Source organism: Eleutherodactylus coqui, chromosome 13 (genome assembly GCF_035609145.1).
Source record: "Eleutherodactylus coqui strain aEleCoq1 chromosome 13, aEleCoq1.hap1, whole genome shotgun sequence".
Lineage (NCBI taxonomy): Eukaryota > Metazoa > Chordata > Amphibia > Anura > Eleutherodactylidae > Eleutherodactylus > Eleutherodactylus coqui.
Window position 1 is genome coordinate 127,001,089 of NC_089849.1, and position 14,569 is coordinate 127,015,657.

Consider the following 14,569-nt stretch of genomic DNA (forward strand, 5'->3'; position numbering starts at 1 on the left):
TGTCTGTTCTGGACGTGGGTTCCATCTTGTTACTCGTACCTCTGATAATGCTCTGGGCCCAGGAGGCTGCAGTCGCAGTTGGCTCTTCCCACTGTGGGCACCAGCAAGTCTATGAAGTAAGGGTAGCCACCTTCACGCCAGGGCATTGGCTTTTTGGCGCCAATTGTGTTTGGCGAGAATTTGTTGGCGGGAGTGAGCTTTGGGGAGAGCCATTAAGATGAGCGCCATCTTGGTTGCGCCCAATAAAGTTTTAACAGTTCATTTAACTTATAGGCACACAAGGTTAGATCCTGTTCATGGGACGCCATTTATTGCAACGAGCCTGTTCGTGAGGCCATTTATTGCAACGGACAATTAACATATAAATATATATCTTGTGAGAGACGCCAAAAATTGTACACGGGGCCGAGGTATAAACTATATACAATTTACTTGTTACCTGTAATGGCAGACAATGGGTATCATTGTACCTTGACACCACTGGAAGCTAGGAGTTTGACAGGAGGAACGCCCCTCTAACACCCCTAGCTCCCGATAGGGCCAATAGTTGAAGGTCCTGGAAGGTGGATAACTGCTTTAATGTGAGGCGCACTATGTGGTATGTGAGTGAACAGCCCTCCACAGGTAAACGGCTGTCCCCCAGGCCTCACGCTGTGGGCTCCCAGCTGTCCTCCACCTGCAGCTCCATGTGGCCCCAGCCTCTAACTCACAGGCCCCCTGCTCTCCTCATGCTGTGTGCCGGGGAGGCATGTAAGGTACTGTAGCGCGCCGCTGCCGGCTCCCTGCTGCTGTGTGTGTGGACAGGAGGCCTGGCACTGTGTCTTCCCTGCTGTCCACCGCAATGTGACACATATCTGGGAAGGAAGGGGGGGAGCGGCTTCTACTGTGCCGGCGGCAAATCCGCTTCCCCACTGATGGCGATCCCGCTTTGCGGTTCAACACATAGCGGGGTGCCGGCTTCTGGTCCACCGCTCGGGAAGGGGTCCTCAGCTGGGCGCCGACGGGGAAGCCTCTGTGGTGAAACACATACAGAAAATTAGAGATGACAGCTTTGCACAGTGCATCTACATAAGACGGACATGTATGACATTTATGGAGGGGACCAGGATGATGTTCTGGGACACTACACTACAACCATAGAAAACACCAATCGCTGCCACCCCACCTGAACCCTGAGAGTACAAGGAGAGAGACCCAGATCCAATCCAACTGCAAGAACTCCAAGATTACCACCGTATGTTCTCACACCAGGAAGAAAAATGTTTCAGTATCCTTCCAGCTAACAATGTATCCACTACTCAACCTGAGAAGCCCTTGCCTAATGGGATGCATTTTTCATCAGCACCGCTGCAAGATGCAACCCCACCACACCGTGATGCCTTAGAGATCTTTGTGGGGTGGAAGCAGTGTGGGATCGCTGATGCTTAGACTTAGTAGGGAGAACCAACTCCCCTTGGGCCAAAAAGATACCACCAAAATTAAAGTGCAATTCTCGAGCCTGAATGTTTGCAATACTCTGGGGATTAAGGGAATCGCACGATTTGTAGCTCGTGTGAAGCAGGCCTGAATGGACCTGGGCTTCCTAGGTTCCTCCACATTAAGCGTGCCCTGATGGCCCTAACTGGCTCATCAATGTCTTCTCAGCTAAATAAAAACTTTCTGTATTCCTTGTCATCTGAGGAATCCCTAGTCACACCCTCCTGTTTGAACTCTGAAAGCCTAAGAGTTGGACTCTACCCCTCTGGTACAAAGTCTCTTAGCTACCCGAGTAGTAGGTGTAGAGGAGGCAGTCACCCCATGAGAGGCGGGGCAGACTTCATCCATCACCAGCATCTTAATATTCCCATAAAGACTGCTGACTCCCTCTAACCGGCCGGGCTATACAGATCTCGCACAGTAATTTGTGGTATTCTTGTGGTCGTCTCCTCATGCAGGAAGCACATTGGATAACCGGGTCCAAGGCAGGGAGACGCAGCGCCCGGCGAGCAGGAGAGGCCAGGTACGGCCCCACACTTAGCCCCTTCTACGGTCCGCGGTGGGAAGGAATGGGCCTGGAAGGGCTGCCTTTCTGCCAAAGCCGACTGAAGCAGACGCTCAGGAAGGGGGGGCTGATCTCATCCCTGCTACTCCCATCTGGGAACCCAGAGAGCTCCCAGCACCTCTCGGATAACCTTCCTCTGACAGGACAGGGAAATACTGAGGAGGGGGGAGCTTTAAACTTCTTGTGTGCTTCCTGTCCTCTCAGCTGGTGCTGTCGTGGAGACGAGAGGGAAAATTGTGTGATTTTCGTGCGCTGCAAGAGTGAGTGAAAACGCAGAATTATGAAACCAATGATTTTCGGTGGTTTCCTTCACATTTGCGATGTTTTCACTCATGCGAGATAGCGAGGAAAAATAAATTGCAGCATGTCCCATCTTTCTGCATTTTGCGGGTTTTTTTATCAGCCTCCTTTCTATCGCATGGTAAAGCGCCATCTTCTGCGAGGCGTTTGTAACATTAGGAAGTCCTATTGACTTCTGCATTAAAAAAATCACGGCAAAATCGCGTGAAGAAAACAAGATAAAATCGCCAGTGGCAGTGATGTCTTTGCAAGAAAAAGCATTGCTGACGCTCAAACATCTCATTGCGCTTTTGTGGCAGCGATATCGCTATCGCCAGTGTCAAGGAGCCCTAATAGGAAGAGTAGATAAGCGTGGATAGGCTACGGCACCAACAAAGAAGAAAAGCCAACTACCATGATCAAACAGAGAATGTTAACCCCTTCCCAACATCTGACATCCATGTACAGCAGGCGCTGGGTGTTGGTGCAGGTGGTGGGCTCGGGAGTAGAGTCCGCTCCCTACTCAAAGAATGTTCAGTGTCTCTGACAGCTGATACCTGGCCACAATGGCATTTAAAAGGATTTTGCGGGACTTCTGCATCCAGCTGTTCTCCGCTCCGAGCGCCTGGCTGATATACAGCCGAGCGCTCCGAGCGGAGGATGCAGAAGACAAGCGGAGTGTCCCCGCTTGTCTTCTGCATCCAGCTGTTTTCTGTACAGAGCGACTGGCTGTTATACAGCTGAGCGCTCCGAGCGGGGTATGGAGAATGCAGCTGGACCGCTCTGTTCTTCATACCCCGCCTGTCATCAGGGAGCGGGATGAACCAATAGTATCAGCTGTATCCCGCTGTGAATCCCTGATAAGGCTCATCCCTAGCAGGCTGAAAGACAACGATGAGTGACGGGATAACGAAAACTGCAGGATGTCAGCGCAGACAAGAAGCCAACTGTAAAGATTTTTTTTTTAGTACAACTGAAATCCTCTAAAGTTGGCCCCGCCCCTTACCCCCATTTCGCTCCACTTAGAAATTTTTAAAAGGCTTACAAATAGGTTAAATGATACCACTGAAAATACAACTTGTCTAGCAAAACCCAAACCCCTCATGTAGCCCCGGAGGGACGGAGCTAGAGAAATACAAAGTGGGTTTTGTTTTTTTTTTTGAAGGTAGGAAAGAAAAAATAAAAATGAAAAAAGGACCGGAGCAGGAAGGGGTTAACTGGTAGAGCAAAGACAAACAGCACGTGTGTGTATACATACCTATGAAGGCCAGTACATAGCTGACACGTCTGTAAGCCCCGGCGCTCCGATGACTGGAGTTGGTGCATGCAGGCGGCTCCTGTGCCTCTGTGGGATTAGATGCAGTGAGCACTGCTACCACCAAGGACCATAAACCGGCCTCAAGGACATCAGAGCCAAATTTTGGAAATCTGCCTTGTGTCACTTAACATACAATAACTCCGTAAAGGCTTTGTATATCCCAGGGATTCTGACATGTTTTTTTTGACACATATTGTGCTTTATTTAGGTGGTAAAAATAGACCGTTAGTTTTTGTGTATATTTATTAAAAGTACCAAAGTTCGGGGAAAAAAATTAAAAATTGAAATTTTTTTCACATTTTTAACTGCAATATCTCAAATATGTGCAAGCACATTGTACTAATTTTTGATAAGATGTATATATTTCCATCTGTTTACTTTATTCTGGAAGCACATTGGAAAAACTTTAGTTTTTTTAACCATTTAGGAGACGGACAAATTTAACATTAATTATTAACATTTTGAGGAACATTTTGTTTTCCTGCACCGAGCCAAGATTGTAAAGGCTCATGGGTGTCAGGATGATAGATACCCCACAAATGACCCCATGTTACAAACTACACCCCTTAATATATTCACTGAGGGGGTCAGGAGGATTTTCACCCCAGTTTTTTTCAGGAGTTAATGCAATTTAGAGGAGAAAAAAAAATCATATTTCAGCAAATATGTCAATTAAAAGACAGGATTTTTTTTTCTATAATGAACATGAAAATGAGGATTTACACCCCAAAATGGATCCCCCTGTTTCTCCCATGTTCAGAAACATACCCATTGTGGCCCTAATCTGATGTCTGGATGCACAACGGGGCCCAAAATGAAAGGAGCAGCGGGTGGCTTTCAGATCAGACATTTTGCTTGAAGGTGATTTAGACCCCATTGCCCACTTGTAGAGCCTTGTGTTGCCAAAACGATGGAGAACCCCCACAAATGACCCCATACTGAAAACTAGACCCCTTAACTAAATCACCTAGGGGTGTACGGTGTATTTTGACGACACAGTTTTTGAATAAATTTAAGCAAAGCAGAAGGAAAAAATTATGAGTTTCATTTTTTTGGCAATTGTGTCATTTTAAAAACAGTGTTCCTTATACAGCGTACCTAGGAATGAAGACTTGTACCCCAAAATGGATCCCCCTGCTTGTCCCGTGTTCAGAGACATACCCATTGTGGCCCCAATCTTATGTCTGGATGCACGATGGAGACCAATTCGTAAGGGGCATTGAAGTTCAACTGTTTTTTTACTTTACGTGATCACCATTGTTCATTGGATAACGGTGATCATGTGACCGCGGACAGCTCGCCATTTTGCTGACGAGCTCATGTGCCAAAGCTGGGGAGAGGTCTGCGGATAAAGACATCGCCGGAGGCCTTAGGTAAGTAATTTCGCCTGCTCTCACAGATTGGATCCGTGACGGTAGGTGAAATGTTAACTTTTTTTTGACTTTCACATGATCCCCATTATCCATTGGACAGCGTTAATCACGTGACCGGGGACTGTGCATCGCAGCCGCTGTGACATCTCCAGGCTCTCAGCTACGTTAGCCAGGAACTGGGAGATTTTAAAATACCCTGGCAATCCACGACTTTTGCGCATGCGTCCATCATTTTGGCGACGGGCGCGTGCGCAGAAGCCGGGTTAAGGTCCCTGACTAACTCTGGGGGCCTTAGGTACGTAATTCCATCTCCCCTCATGGATGTTATCTGGGAGGGGAGATGAAACAAACTTTATTTAACTTTTTGTTTTACACTTTCATGCGATCGCCGCTATCCATTCAGAGGCAGCGCTTCAGGAGGCGGAATGTTTCAATCTGCGGCCAGAAGAGCAGCAGCAGAGTGCCGGGGACCTGCATGAAGACGCGCCGGAGAGGACAGCGCTACTACGGGGAGGGGCTCTTTTTTATTTCATTTTTTTGCTGCCACCGGCCCCATTGAAATCAATGGGAGAAGAACAGTATCTGTGCCAGCCCCGGCGGGACCACCTCACATCCAGGGCTTCAAGAAGGGTTGTGAGAGCGACATTGGGGCGTCAATCACATCCTGATATCGCTCTCACCAGTGTGCAGGAGCCCTCAGGGAGGTCTACCAGGTCATCTGGGTCTAACCAAGTCACTGGTCAGACTGCACAATATTCCCTGTGGTCTGCCCAGTGACTTGTAACGAGGACGAACAATGTTCTCATCATGTGCCCCTAGACCTCTCCTGATGCCCCCATGATCCTATCTGCCTTTGCAGCAGCTGCCTGACACTGGTTCCTCCAGTTAAGCTTACAGTTAACTAAAACCCCCAAGTCCTTCTCCATGTTAAGGGCTCCTGTCCACAAGCAAATTTTTACTGCATTCCCCACAGCGATAATCCGACCACGGGGGAACGCTTTCCATAGCGCTGCTATGGAAAGCGCAGCCCCCCTATCCACGAGCGGAGAATCATAGAGATATCCGCCACAGGATATCGCAACGCCCGTGGACAGGCATCCTAAATCTCATCTGCCACTTTTCTGGCCTCCCAACTTGTGCAACTGCAGGTTGAATGAAGCATCACCTTTATTTATTTGCGAAAGGGCTTCCTGCGCGGTGTGTTAATAAATGGAGAACCGTCCACTGAGCGGTCCAAGCTTTCTCCCTCATTCACTAAAAACACCCCCTGGATTGCTGATTGCCGACTTCTGCTCTGGCCGGTGGAGACGTGGTACATTCCATGGACGGAGTGTGTGCAACATCATTCCAGACCAAGATGCCACAACACATGCCCCCCCCCCCTTGGTGCAGCATTGGCATGCTGCATGTGGAACACATGGCATCTCAAGCAGCCAGAGCTGGATCCGTCAATCAGTGATCAAGGGGGTATTTTTGGTGGAAGAGGAATAAAGAGTGCAAGGAGCGCTCCGAGAGGTGAACCACCCATTGGATGGTCTAACATAACACGCAGGAAAAACTTCTGGGGTTCTCCCTCTTGCAAGAGACTGAGGGAGAAAAAAGGTACCATTGTGTTCCCTCTGCAGGGGCAGACCTTACAGTATGCTTGGTTTACATGGTAAAATAACTGGACTCCCTGCAACCTCAGAGAGCAGAAGTCAGGTATCAAGGCTGATCGGTGTCAGACCTAAAAATCAGCCACGTCACCCGGTATTAGGGTGATGTAGGTCTCCAGAGCCGGGAAACCTCTAGGAGGCGCCGACAGGTCATTTTCTTTGCAGATTCTGCTAATTATATTGTGGTGGAGACTATCCAAAATACATGGGACTGACCGAACCGCAATCTATGGATACCACGCACCAATCTTCTGTTCACCTTCCATTTCAGCAGCGTAGATGGTCAGAGCCGAGGTCAGGGAATATGAAGCAAAGGAAACAAATGATCAACTCCTCCCGCTACAAACACAGTAGAGAAGTCCAGCGTCACCAGGCCTGCTACCCGAAATGCTGGATGGGCAGATCCTGTCTCAGGGCCCGATGACCCATTAACCCCCTGACCGCTGGCACTGGCTGTCACAACCCTTACATGTCTGGCGTCATGGCGTCAGCCGTCTACGAGCAGCAACATCATGGAACTCAGACACAGCCGGCAAACGGCGGTTGAGAGGTTAAATTCTGCAAGATGTTCTAAGATAGCCCAGCAGGTTTATTTGTGGAACTCTCAGAAATGTATAGCCTATAAGTGATCATCAAGAGGAGAAATCAAGTCTGTATGCTAAAAAAAAATATATATATATATTTTTTTTCCGTTGTCCCTATGTATATTAACCCTTTCCAACGCAGTGCCAGAGCACGATAGGTCATTTCCACGCGTTTGTTGAGTAATTCCAAGGAATCCACAACGGGATTTCCCACCCAAAATAAATAAGAGCTGGAGAGCGTGCGGGTGGCGGGAAATTGGATTGGAGAGGGTTAAGAAAATCTTGAAGTCTCCCCCTTTTCACACTGAGCCTCATCAGTCCAGCACGCTCGGACCTGTGGAGAAAACCTTCCAGCAATCATCTCATTATCAGACAGTATTACAAGAATAGGTAAAGCTGCCCAAAATAAGCTTCTGATTGGCCAGGCACGGCACGGGGCGGTTCGCACGAATTATCCTACCAACATGCCGGACTACACTGAGTGCCGAGTCGGCCAGTCACCCCATATACGGTCAGCTGACCCTGACTGAGGAAAGTCCAACCCAACCGATCACATTTTTGGCAAATAGTCTGACCATTGGCCAAAAATCAGAAGACTTGCATGTATGGCCCACTTAACCCCTTAGTGACCAAACCTGTTTGTGCCTTAATGACCCCGCCAAATTTTGAAAATCTGCCATGTGTCACTAACATGGAATAACTCCGTAAAGGTTCTGCATCTCCAAGTGCTTCTGATGTTTCTTCGCCACATGTTGTACTTCAGTGAGGTGGTAAAAATAGACAATAGATTTGTATATATTTATTAAAAGCATCAAAACTGGGAAAATTTTGAAAAAAATTGTGAATTTTTCACAATTGCAACTGCAATATTTCAAATATGTGCAAACATACTGTACGGATTTTTGACTTGTATATTTCCATCTGTTTACTTTTCTGGACGCACATTGAAAGGGCTTTCAGTTTTTTAACCATTTAGCAGACGTACAAAATGTAACAAAAAAAAATTGTTGTTTTTCTGCACCAAGCCAAGATTGGAAAGGCTCATGGGTGTCAGAATGATGGATACCCCACACATGACCCCATGTTACAAACTACACCCCTTAATGTACTCACTGAGGGGGGGGGGGGGGTAGGAGTGTTTTGATCCCACCGTTTCTTTTCAGGAATAATGCAATTTAGAGGTGAAAAAATAAAATTTTATATTTTTGCAATTATGTTATTTAAAAGACAGGATTTTTTCCTCTAGTGGCCGTGAAAGTGAGGATTTGCACCCCAAAATGGATCCCCTGTTTGCCCTGCGTTCTGAAAAATACCCATTGTGGCCCTAATATGATGTCTGGCTGCACAACTGGGCCCAAACTGAAAGCAGCAGCCGGGGGCTTTCAGAACAGACATTGTGAAGGTGATTTAGGCCCCATTGCCCCCTTGTAGAGCCCTTGAGATGCTAAAATGATGAAGAACCCCCACAAATGACCCGTTTTGAAAACTAGACCCCTTAACGAATTCCTCTAGGGGTGTTCTGCGTATTTTGACCCCACAGTTTTTGAATCAATCTAAGCAAAGCTGAAGGATTTTCATTGGCAATTCTGTCATTTTAAAACCAGTTTTTCTTGTACAGCGCACATAAGAATGAAGACTTTCACCCCAAAATGGATCCCCCCCGTTTGTCCCGTGTTCAGAGACATACCCGTTGTGGCCTTGATCGTATCTGTGTATGCACAATGGGGCCCAAATCAAAAGGAGCATTAAACTTCAACTGTGTTTTAACATTTATGTAATCGCCATTACATGTGACTGGGGACGTTCGCCGCGGCCTTCAGTCAGCGTTCCAGGCTCTCGGCTACCTGTAGCACTCAGGAGCAAGGAGACCTTACATTTCCTGGGTCCTTCTGCACTCGCACCCGCTATTTTGCAGATCCCGTTGGGGAACGTCGCTGGAGGCCTTAGGTAAGTAATTTCACCTCCCCTCATGCATCGGATCCGTAATGGGAGGTGAAACTAACTTTTTTTTTTTTTATAGTTTTACATGATCAACGTTTTCTATTTGAAAACAGCGATCACGTGACCTGGGACCGCGTACCGTGCCCTTCCCCCGTGAAATCTGCAGGCTCTTGGCTACATTTGGTAGCAGAAGGCGCCGTCAGGACCAGGAGGCCAGAACGCAGCGGGAATTCGCAGAGGACGGGGGGGTAAGTACTTTCAGTTGCCCCGATGGATCCGATCCATCCGATCCACGAGGGCAGCTAAATCTTTAACTTTTGTTTACTTTTCATTGATTTTCATATGATGGCCGGCATTCAGTGTGGGGGGGGGGGGGGCGCAGACATCTCCAACAAACCCCTTTAACAGAGACTAAATCAGCTGTACACATCGTAAACCATCTTCGCCCCTTTAACGATGGTTGGCGATTACAAGTGCTACAGCCTCTGTGATGTTGGAAGTAGTCCAGGTTTGTGGACCCCAACAAGGTGGTCTTCTCCAAGATAAAGGGGGACCTAAGAAAACTAGAAAGAGAATGCCCTGTGGCGTATAAAGACTGTTATACGTAAAATGTCATTGCCGCCAAAAGAGGCGTTATCGGAAGCCGCTGGAGTAAAACAATTTTACTAAACTGATTTATTGTATATCCAGGGGTCTGATAACACACTGATTTATTGTATATCCAGGGGTCTGACAGCACACTGATTTATTGTATATCCAGGGGTCTGACAGCACATTAGATTTATTATATATCCAGGGGTCTGACAGCACATTGATTTATTATATATCCAGGGGTCTGACAGCACATTGATTTATTATATATCCAGGGGTCTGACAGCACATTGATTTATTGTATATCCAGGGGTCTGACAGCACATTGATTTATTGTATATCCAGGGGTCTGACAGCACATTGATTTATTGTATATCCAGGGGTCTGACAGCACATTGATTTATTATATATCCAGGGGTCTGACAGCACATTGATTTATTGTATATCCAGGGGTCTGATAACACACTGATTTATTATATATCCAGGGGTCTGATAACACACTGATTTATTATATATCCAGGGGTCTGATAACACACTGATTTATTGTATATCCAGGGGTCTGATAACACACTGATTTATTATATATCCAGGGGTCTGACAGCACATTGATTTATTGTATATCCAGGGGTCTGATAACACACTGATTTATTATATATCCAGGGGTCTGATAACACACTGATTTATTATATATCCAGGGGTCTGATAACACACTGATTTATTGTATATCCAGGGGTCTGATAACACACTGATTTATTATATATCCAGGGGTCTGATAACACACTGATTTATTGTATATCCAGGGGTCTGACAGCACATTAGATTTTTGATCCTAAATTCCCATTTTGCGTCTGACGAATACTGCGGTTTATAGCATCAGCGACAATGTGATCAGGGCGTCCGTGGAAGAAAACAAAACACCCAACAGGAAGCTCTACGATCGGCTTAACGGCAGGTTTCAGTCTTTGTGTCATGTATTACAGACAAGCGGCCCGCAGAAGTCATTCCCCTATAACTGGAGGCACCGGCACGTTGCGAAGAGCCTCTTCAGACGCGATGCTTCATAAGGCGCTTGCCCCAGTATCTGCCCTTGTAATGCAAGTCAAAGGGGCTAAGATATCTCCGGCAGCCCATCATGTTACTCGTCACCAGGCGCTCGAAGGTCCATGGGTTCTGGTTGTTTCTTTGCTTCTCCTCCTGTTCCTCCTGTAACTGTTTCAAGGTTTCTCGGCTCACGGCCTTGGCTGGGAATGGAAGCTTATTGGCCACTTGAGTTAGCACTGGCAAGACCTCGGCAAACTCGCAGCGCCCTCCAACTTCCACAATGAGCTGGTCGGCTTTCACGGGTGTGACATAATGGTCTACAGCACCCTTTCCACCACCCATGCGTTGGCCAAGTCCTTTACGTGTTATGGGTTTGTGAGGAGCTTCTATCAGCCAGTTGCTGAAGGTTGTCTTGAGGTCAAATTTCCGATTTAAAGTCAAACGTATCATTTCAAAGTGACCCCAATGTAAGTATCCACCTCCCATAGCCTGTGCCAAGAAGAAAACAGTCAGCACAATACAAAGACACGTTTCCATTGCAGCACAATGTCAGTAGATGCCTGTAAAGACCAAGGTTGACTTAGAATCCACAGGATTCTCAATAGGAGTGTAAAGTGGATCAGAACCAGATTCATAACATACCAGCTGAGTACCTGGCACGGTCCGTGCATTTTATTTTTAGACATGAAAAGAATTTGTGTAGAATATATATGTATATTAGTGTATGAGGAGGAGGAGGTCGCCGCCTGTGTCATACCTTAGTGTGTGAGGAGGTCGTCTGTGTCATACCTTAGTGTGTGAGGAGGTCGTCTGTGTCATACCTTAGTGTGTGAGGAGGTCGTCTGTGTCATACCTTAGTGTGTGAGGAGGTCGTCTGTGTCATACCTTAGTGTGTGAGGAGGTCGTCTGTGTCATACCTTAGTGTGTGAGGAGGTCGTCTGTGTCATACCTTAGTGTGTGAGGAGGTCGTCTGTGTCATACCTTAGTGTGTGAGGAGGTCGTCTGTGTCATACATTAGTGTGTGAGGAGGTCGTCTGTGTCATACCTTAGTGTGTGAGGAGGTCGTCTGTGTCATACATTAGTGTGTGAGGAGGTCGTCTGTGTCATACATTAGTGTGTGAGGAGGTCGTCTGTGTCATACATTAGTGTGTGAGGAGGTCGTCTGTGTCATACATTAGTGTGTGAGGAGGTCGTCTGTGTCATACATTAGTGTGTGAGGAGGTCGTCTGTGTCATACATTAGTGTGTGAGGAGGTCGTCTGTGTCATACATTAGTGTGTGAGGAGGTCGTCTGTGTCATACATTAGTGTGTGAGGAGGTCGTCTGTGTCATACATTAGTGTGTGAGGAGGTCGTCTGTGTCATACATTAGTGTGTGAGGAGGTCGTCTGTGTCATACCTTAGTGTGTGAGGAGGTCGTCTGTGTCATACCTTAGTGTGTGAGGAGGTCGTCTGTGTCATACATTAGTGTGTGAGGAGGTCGTCTGTGTCATACATTAGTGTGTGAGGAGGTCGTCTGTGTCATACATTAGTGTGTGAGGAGGTCGTCTGTGTCATACATTAGTGTGTGAGGAGGTCGTCTGTGTCATACCTTAGTGTGTGAGGAGGTCGTCTGTGTCATACCTTAGTGTGTGAGGAGGTCGTCTGTGTCATACCTTAGTGTGTGAGGAGGTCGTCTGTGTCATACCTTAGTGTGTGAGGAGGTCGTCTGTGTCATACCTTAGTGTGTGAGGAGGTCGTCTGTGTCATACCTTAGTGTGTGAGGAGGTCGTCTGTGTCATACCTTAGTGTGTGAGGAGGTCGTCTGTGTCATACCTTAGTGTGTGAGGAGGTCGTCTGTGTCATACCTTAGTGTGTGAGGAGGTCGTCTGTGTCATACCTTAGTGTGTGAGGAGGTCGTCTGTGTCATACCTTAGTGTGTGAGGAGGTCGTCTGTGTCATACCTTAGTGTGTGAGGAGGTCGTCTGTGTCATACCTTAGTGTGTGAGGAGGTCGTCTGTGTCATACCTTAGTGTGTGAGGAGGTCGTCTGTGTCATACCTTAGTGTGTGAGGAGGTCGTCTGTGTCATACCTTAGTGTGTGAGGAGGTCGTCTGTGTCATACCTTAGTGTGTGAGGAGGTCGTCTGTGTCATACCTTAGTGTGTGAGGAGGTCGTCTGTGTCATACCTTAGTGTGTGAGGAGGTCGTCTGTGTCATACCTTAGTGTGTGAGGAGGTCGTCTGTGTCATACCTTAGTGTGTGAGGAGGTCGTCTGTGTCATACCTTAGTGTGTGAGGAGGTCGTCTGTGTCATACCTTAGTGTGTGAGGAGGTCGTCTGTGTCATACCTTAGTGTGTGAGGAGGTCGTCTGTGTCATACCTTAGTGTGTGAGGAGGTCGTCTGTGTCATACCTTAGTGTGTGAGGAGGTCGTCTGTGTCATACCTTAGTGTGTGAGGAGGTCGTCTGTGTCATACCTTAGTGTGTGAGGAGGTCGTCTGTGTCATACCTTAGTGTGTGAGGAGGTCGTCTGTGTCATACCTTAGTGTGTGAGGAGGTCGTCTGTGTCATACCTTAGTGTGTGAGGAGGTCGTCTGTGTCATACATTAGTGTGTGAGGAGGTCGTCTGTCATACATTAGTGTGTGAGGAGGTCGTCTGTCATACATTAGTGTGTGAGGAGGTCGTCTGTCATACATTAGTGTGTGAGGAGGTCGTCTGTCATACATTAGTGTGTGAGGAGGTCGTCTGTCATACATTAGTGTGTGAGGAGGTCGTCTGTCATACATTAGTGTGTGAGGAGGTCGTCTGTCATACATTAGTGTGTGAGGAGGTCGTCTGTCATACATTAGTGTGTGAGGAGGTCGTCTGTCATACATTAGTGTGTGAGGAGGTCGTCTGTCATACATTAGTGTGTGAGGAGGTCGTCTGTCATACATTAGTGTGTGAGGAGGTCGTCTGTCATACATTAGTGTGTGAGGAGGTCGTCTGTCATACATTAGTGTGTGAGGAGGTCGTCTGTCATACATTAGTGTGTGAGGAGGTCGTCTGTCATACATTAGTGTGTGAGGAGGTCGTCTGTCATACATTAGTGTGTGAGGAGGTCGTCTGTCATACATTAGTGTGTGAGGAGGTCGTCTGTCATACATTAGTGTGTGAGGAGGTCGTCTGTCATACATTAGTGTATGAGGAGGTCGTCTGTCATACATTAGTGTATGAGGAGGTCGTCTGTCATACATTAGTGTATGAGGAGGTCGTCTGTCATACATTAGTGTATGAGGAGGTCGTCTGTCATACATTAGTGTATGAGGAGGTCGTCTGTCATACATTAGTGTATGAGGAGGTCGTCTGTCATACATTAGTGTATGAGGAGGTCGTCTGTCATACATTAGTGTATGAGGAGGTCGTCTGTCATACATTAGTGTATGAGGAGGTCGTCTGTCATACATTAGTGTATGAGGAGGTCGTCTGTCATACATTAGTGTATGAGGAGGTCGTCTGTCATACATTAGTGTATGAGGAGGTCGTCTGTCATACATTAGTGTATGAGGAGGTCGTCTGTCATACATTAGTGTATGAGGAGGTCGTCTGTCATACATTAGTGTATGAGGAGGTCGTCTGTCATACATTAGTGTATGAGGAGGTCGTCTGTCATACATTAGTGTATGAGGAGGTCGTCTGTCATACATTAGTGTATGAGGAGGTCGTCTGTCATACATTAGTGTATGAGGAGGTCGTCTGTCATACATTAGTGTATGAGGAGGTCGTCTGT

General features: G+C 47.1%; 1 protein-coding gene across 2 annotated transcripts in view; it reads right to left on the reverse strand.

The window, feature by feature from the left end:
* Nucleotides 1-8,029: 8,029 nt before the first annotated feature.
* Nucleotides 8,030-14,569, reverse strand: part of MRPL16 (mitochondrial ribosomal protein L16) — a 55,833-nt gene continuing 49,293 nt past the window's right edge. For both annotated transcript variants that reach the window (XM_066588232.1, XM_066588229.1), the window contains exon 4: nucleotides 8,030-11,312. In XM_066588232.1, the coding sequence (XP_066444329.1) occupies nucleotides 10,827-11,312 (486 nt within the window). In that variant the 3' untranslated portion in view covers nucleotides 8,030-10,826. The remainder of the gene's footprint in view (nucleotides 11,313-14,569) is intronic.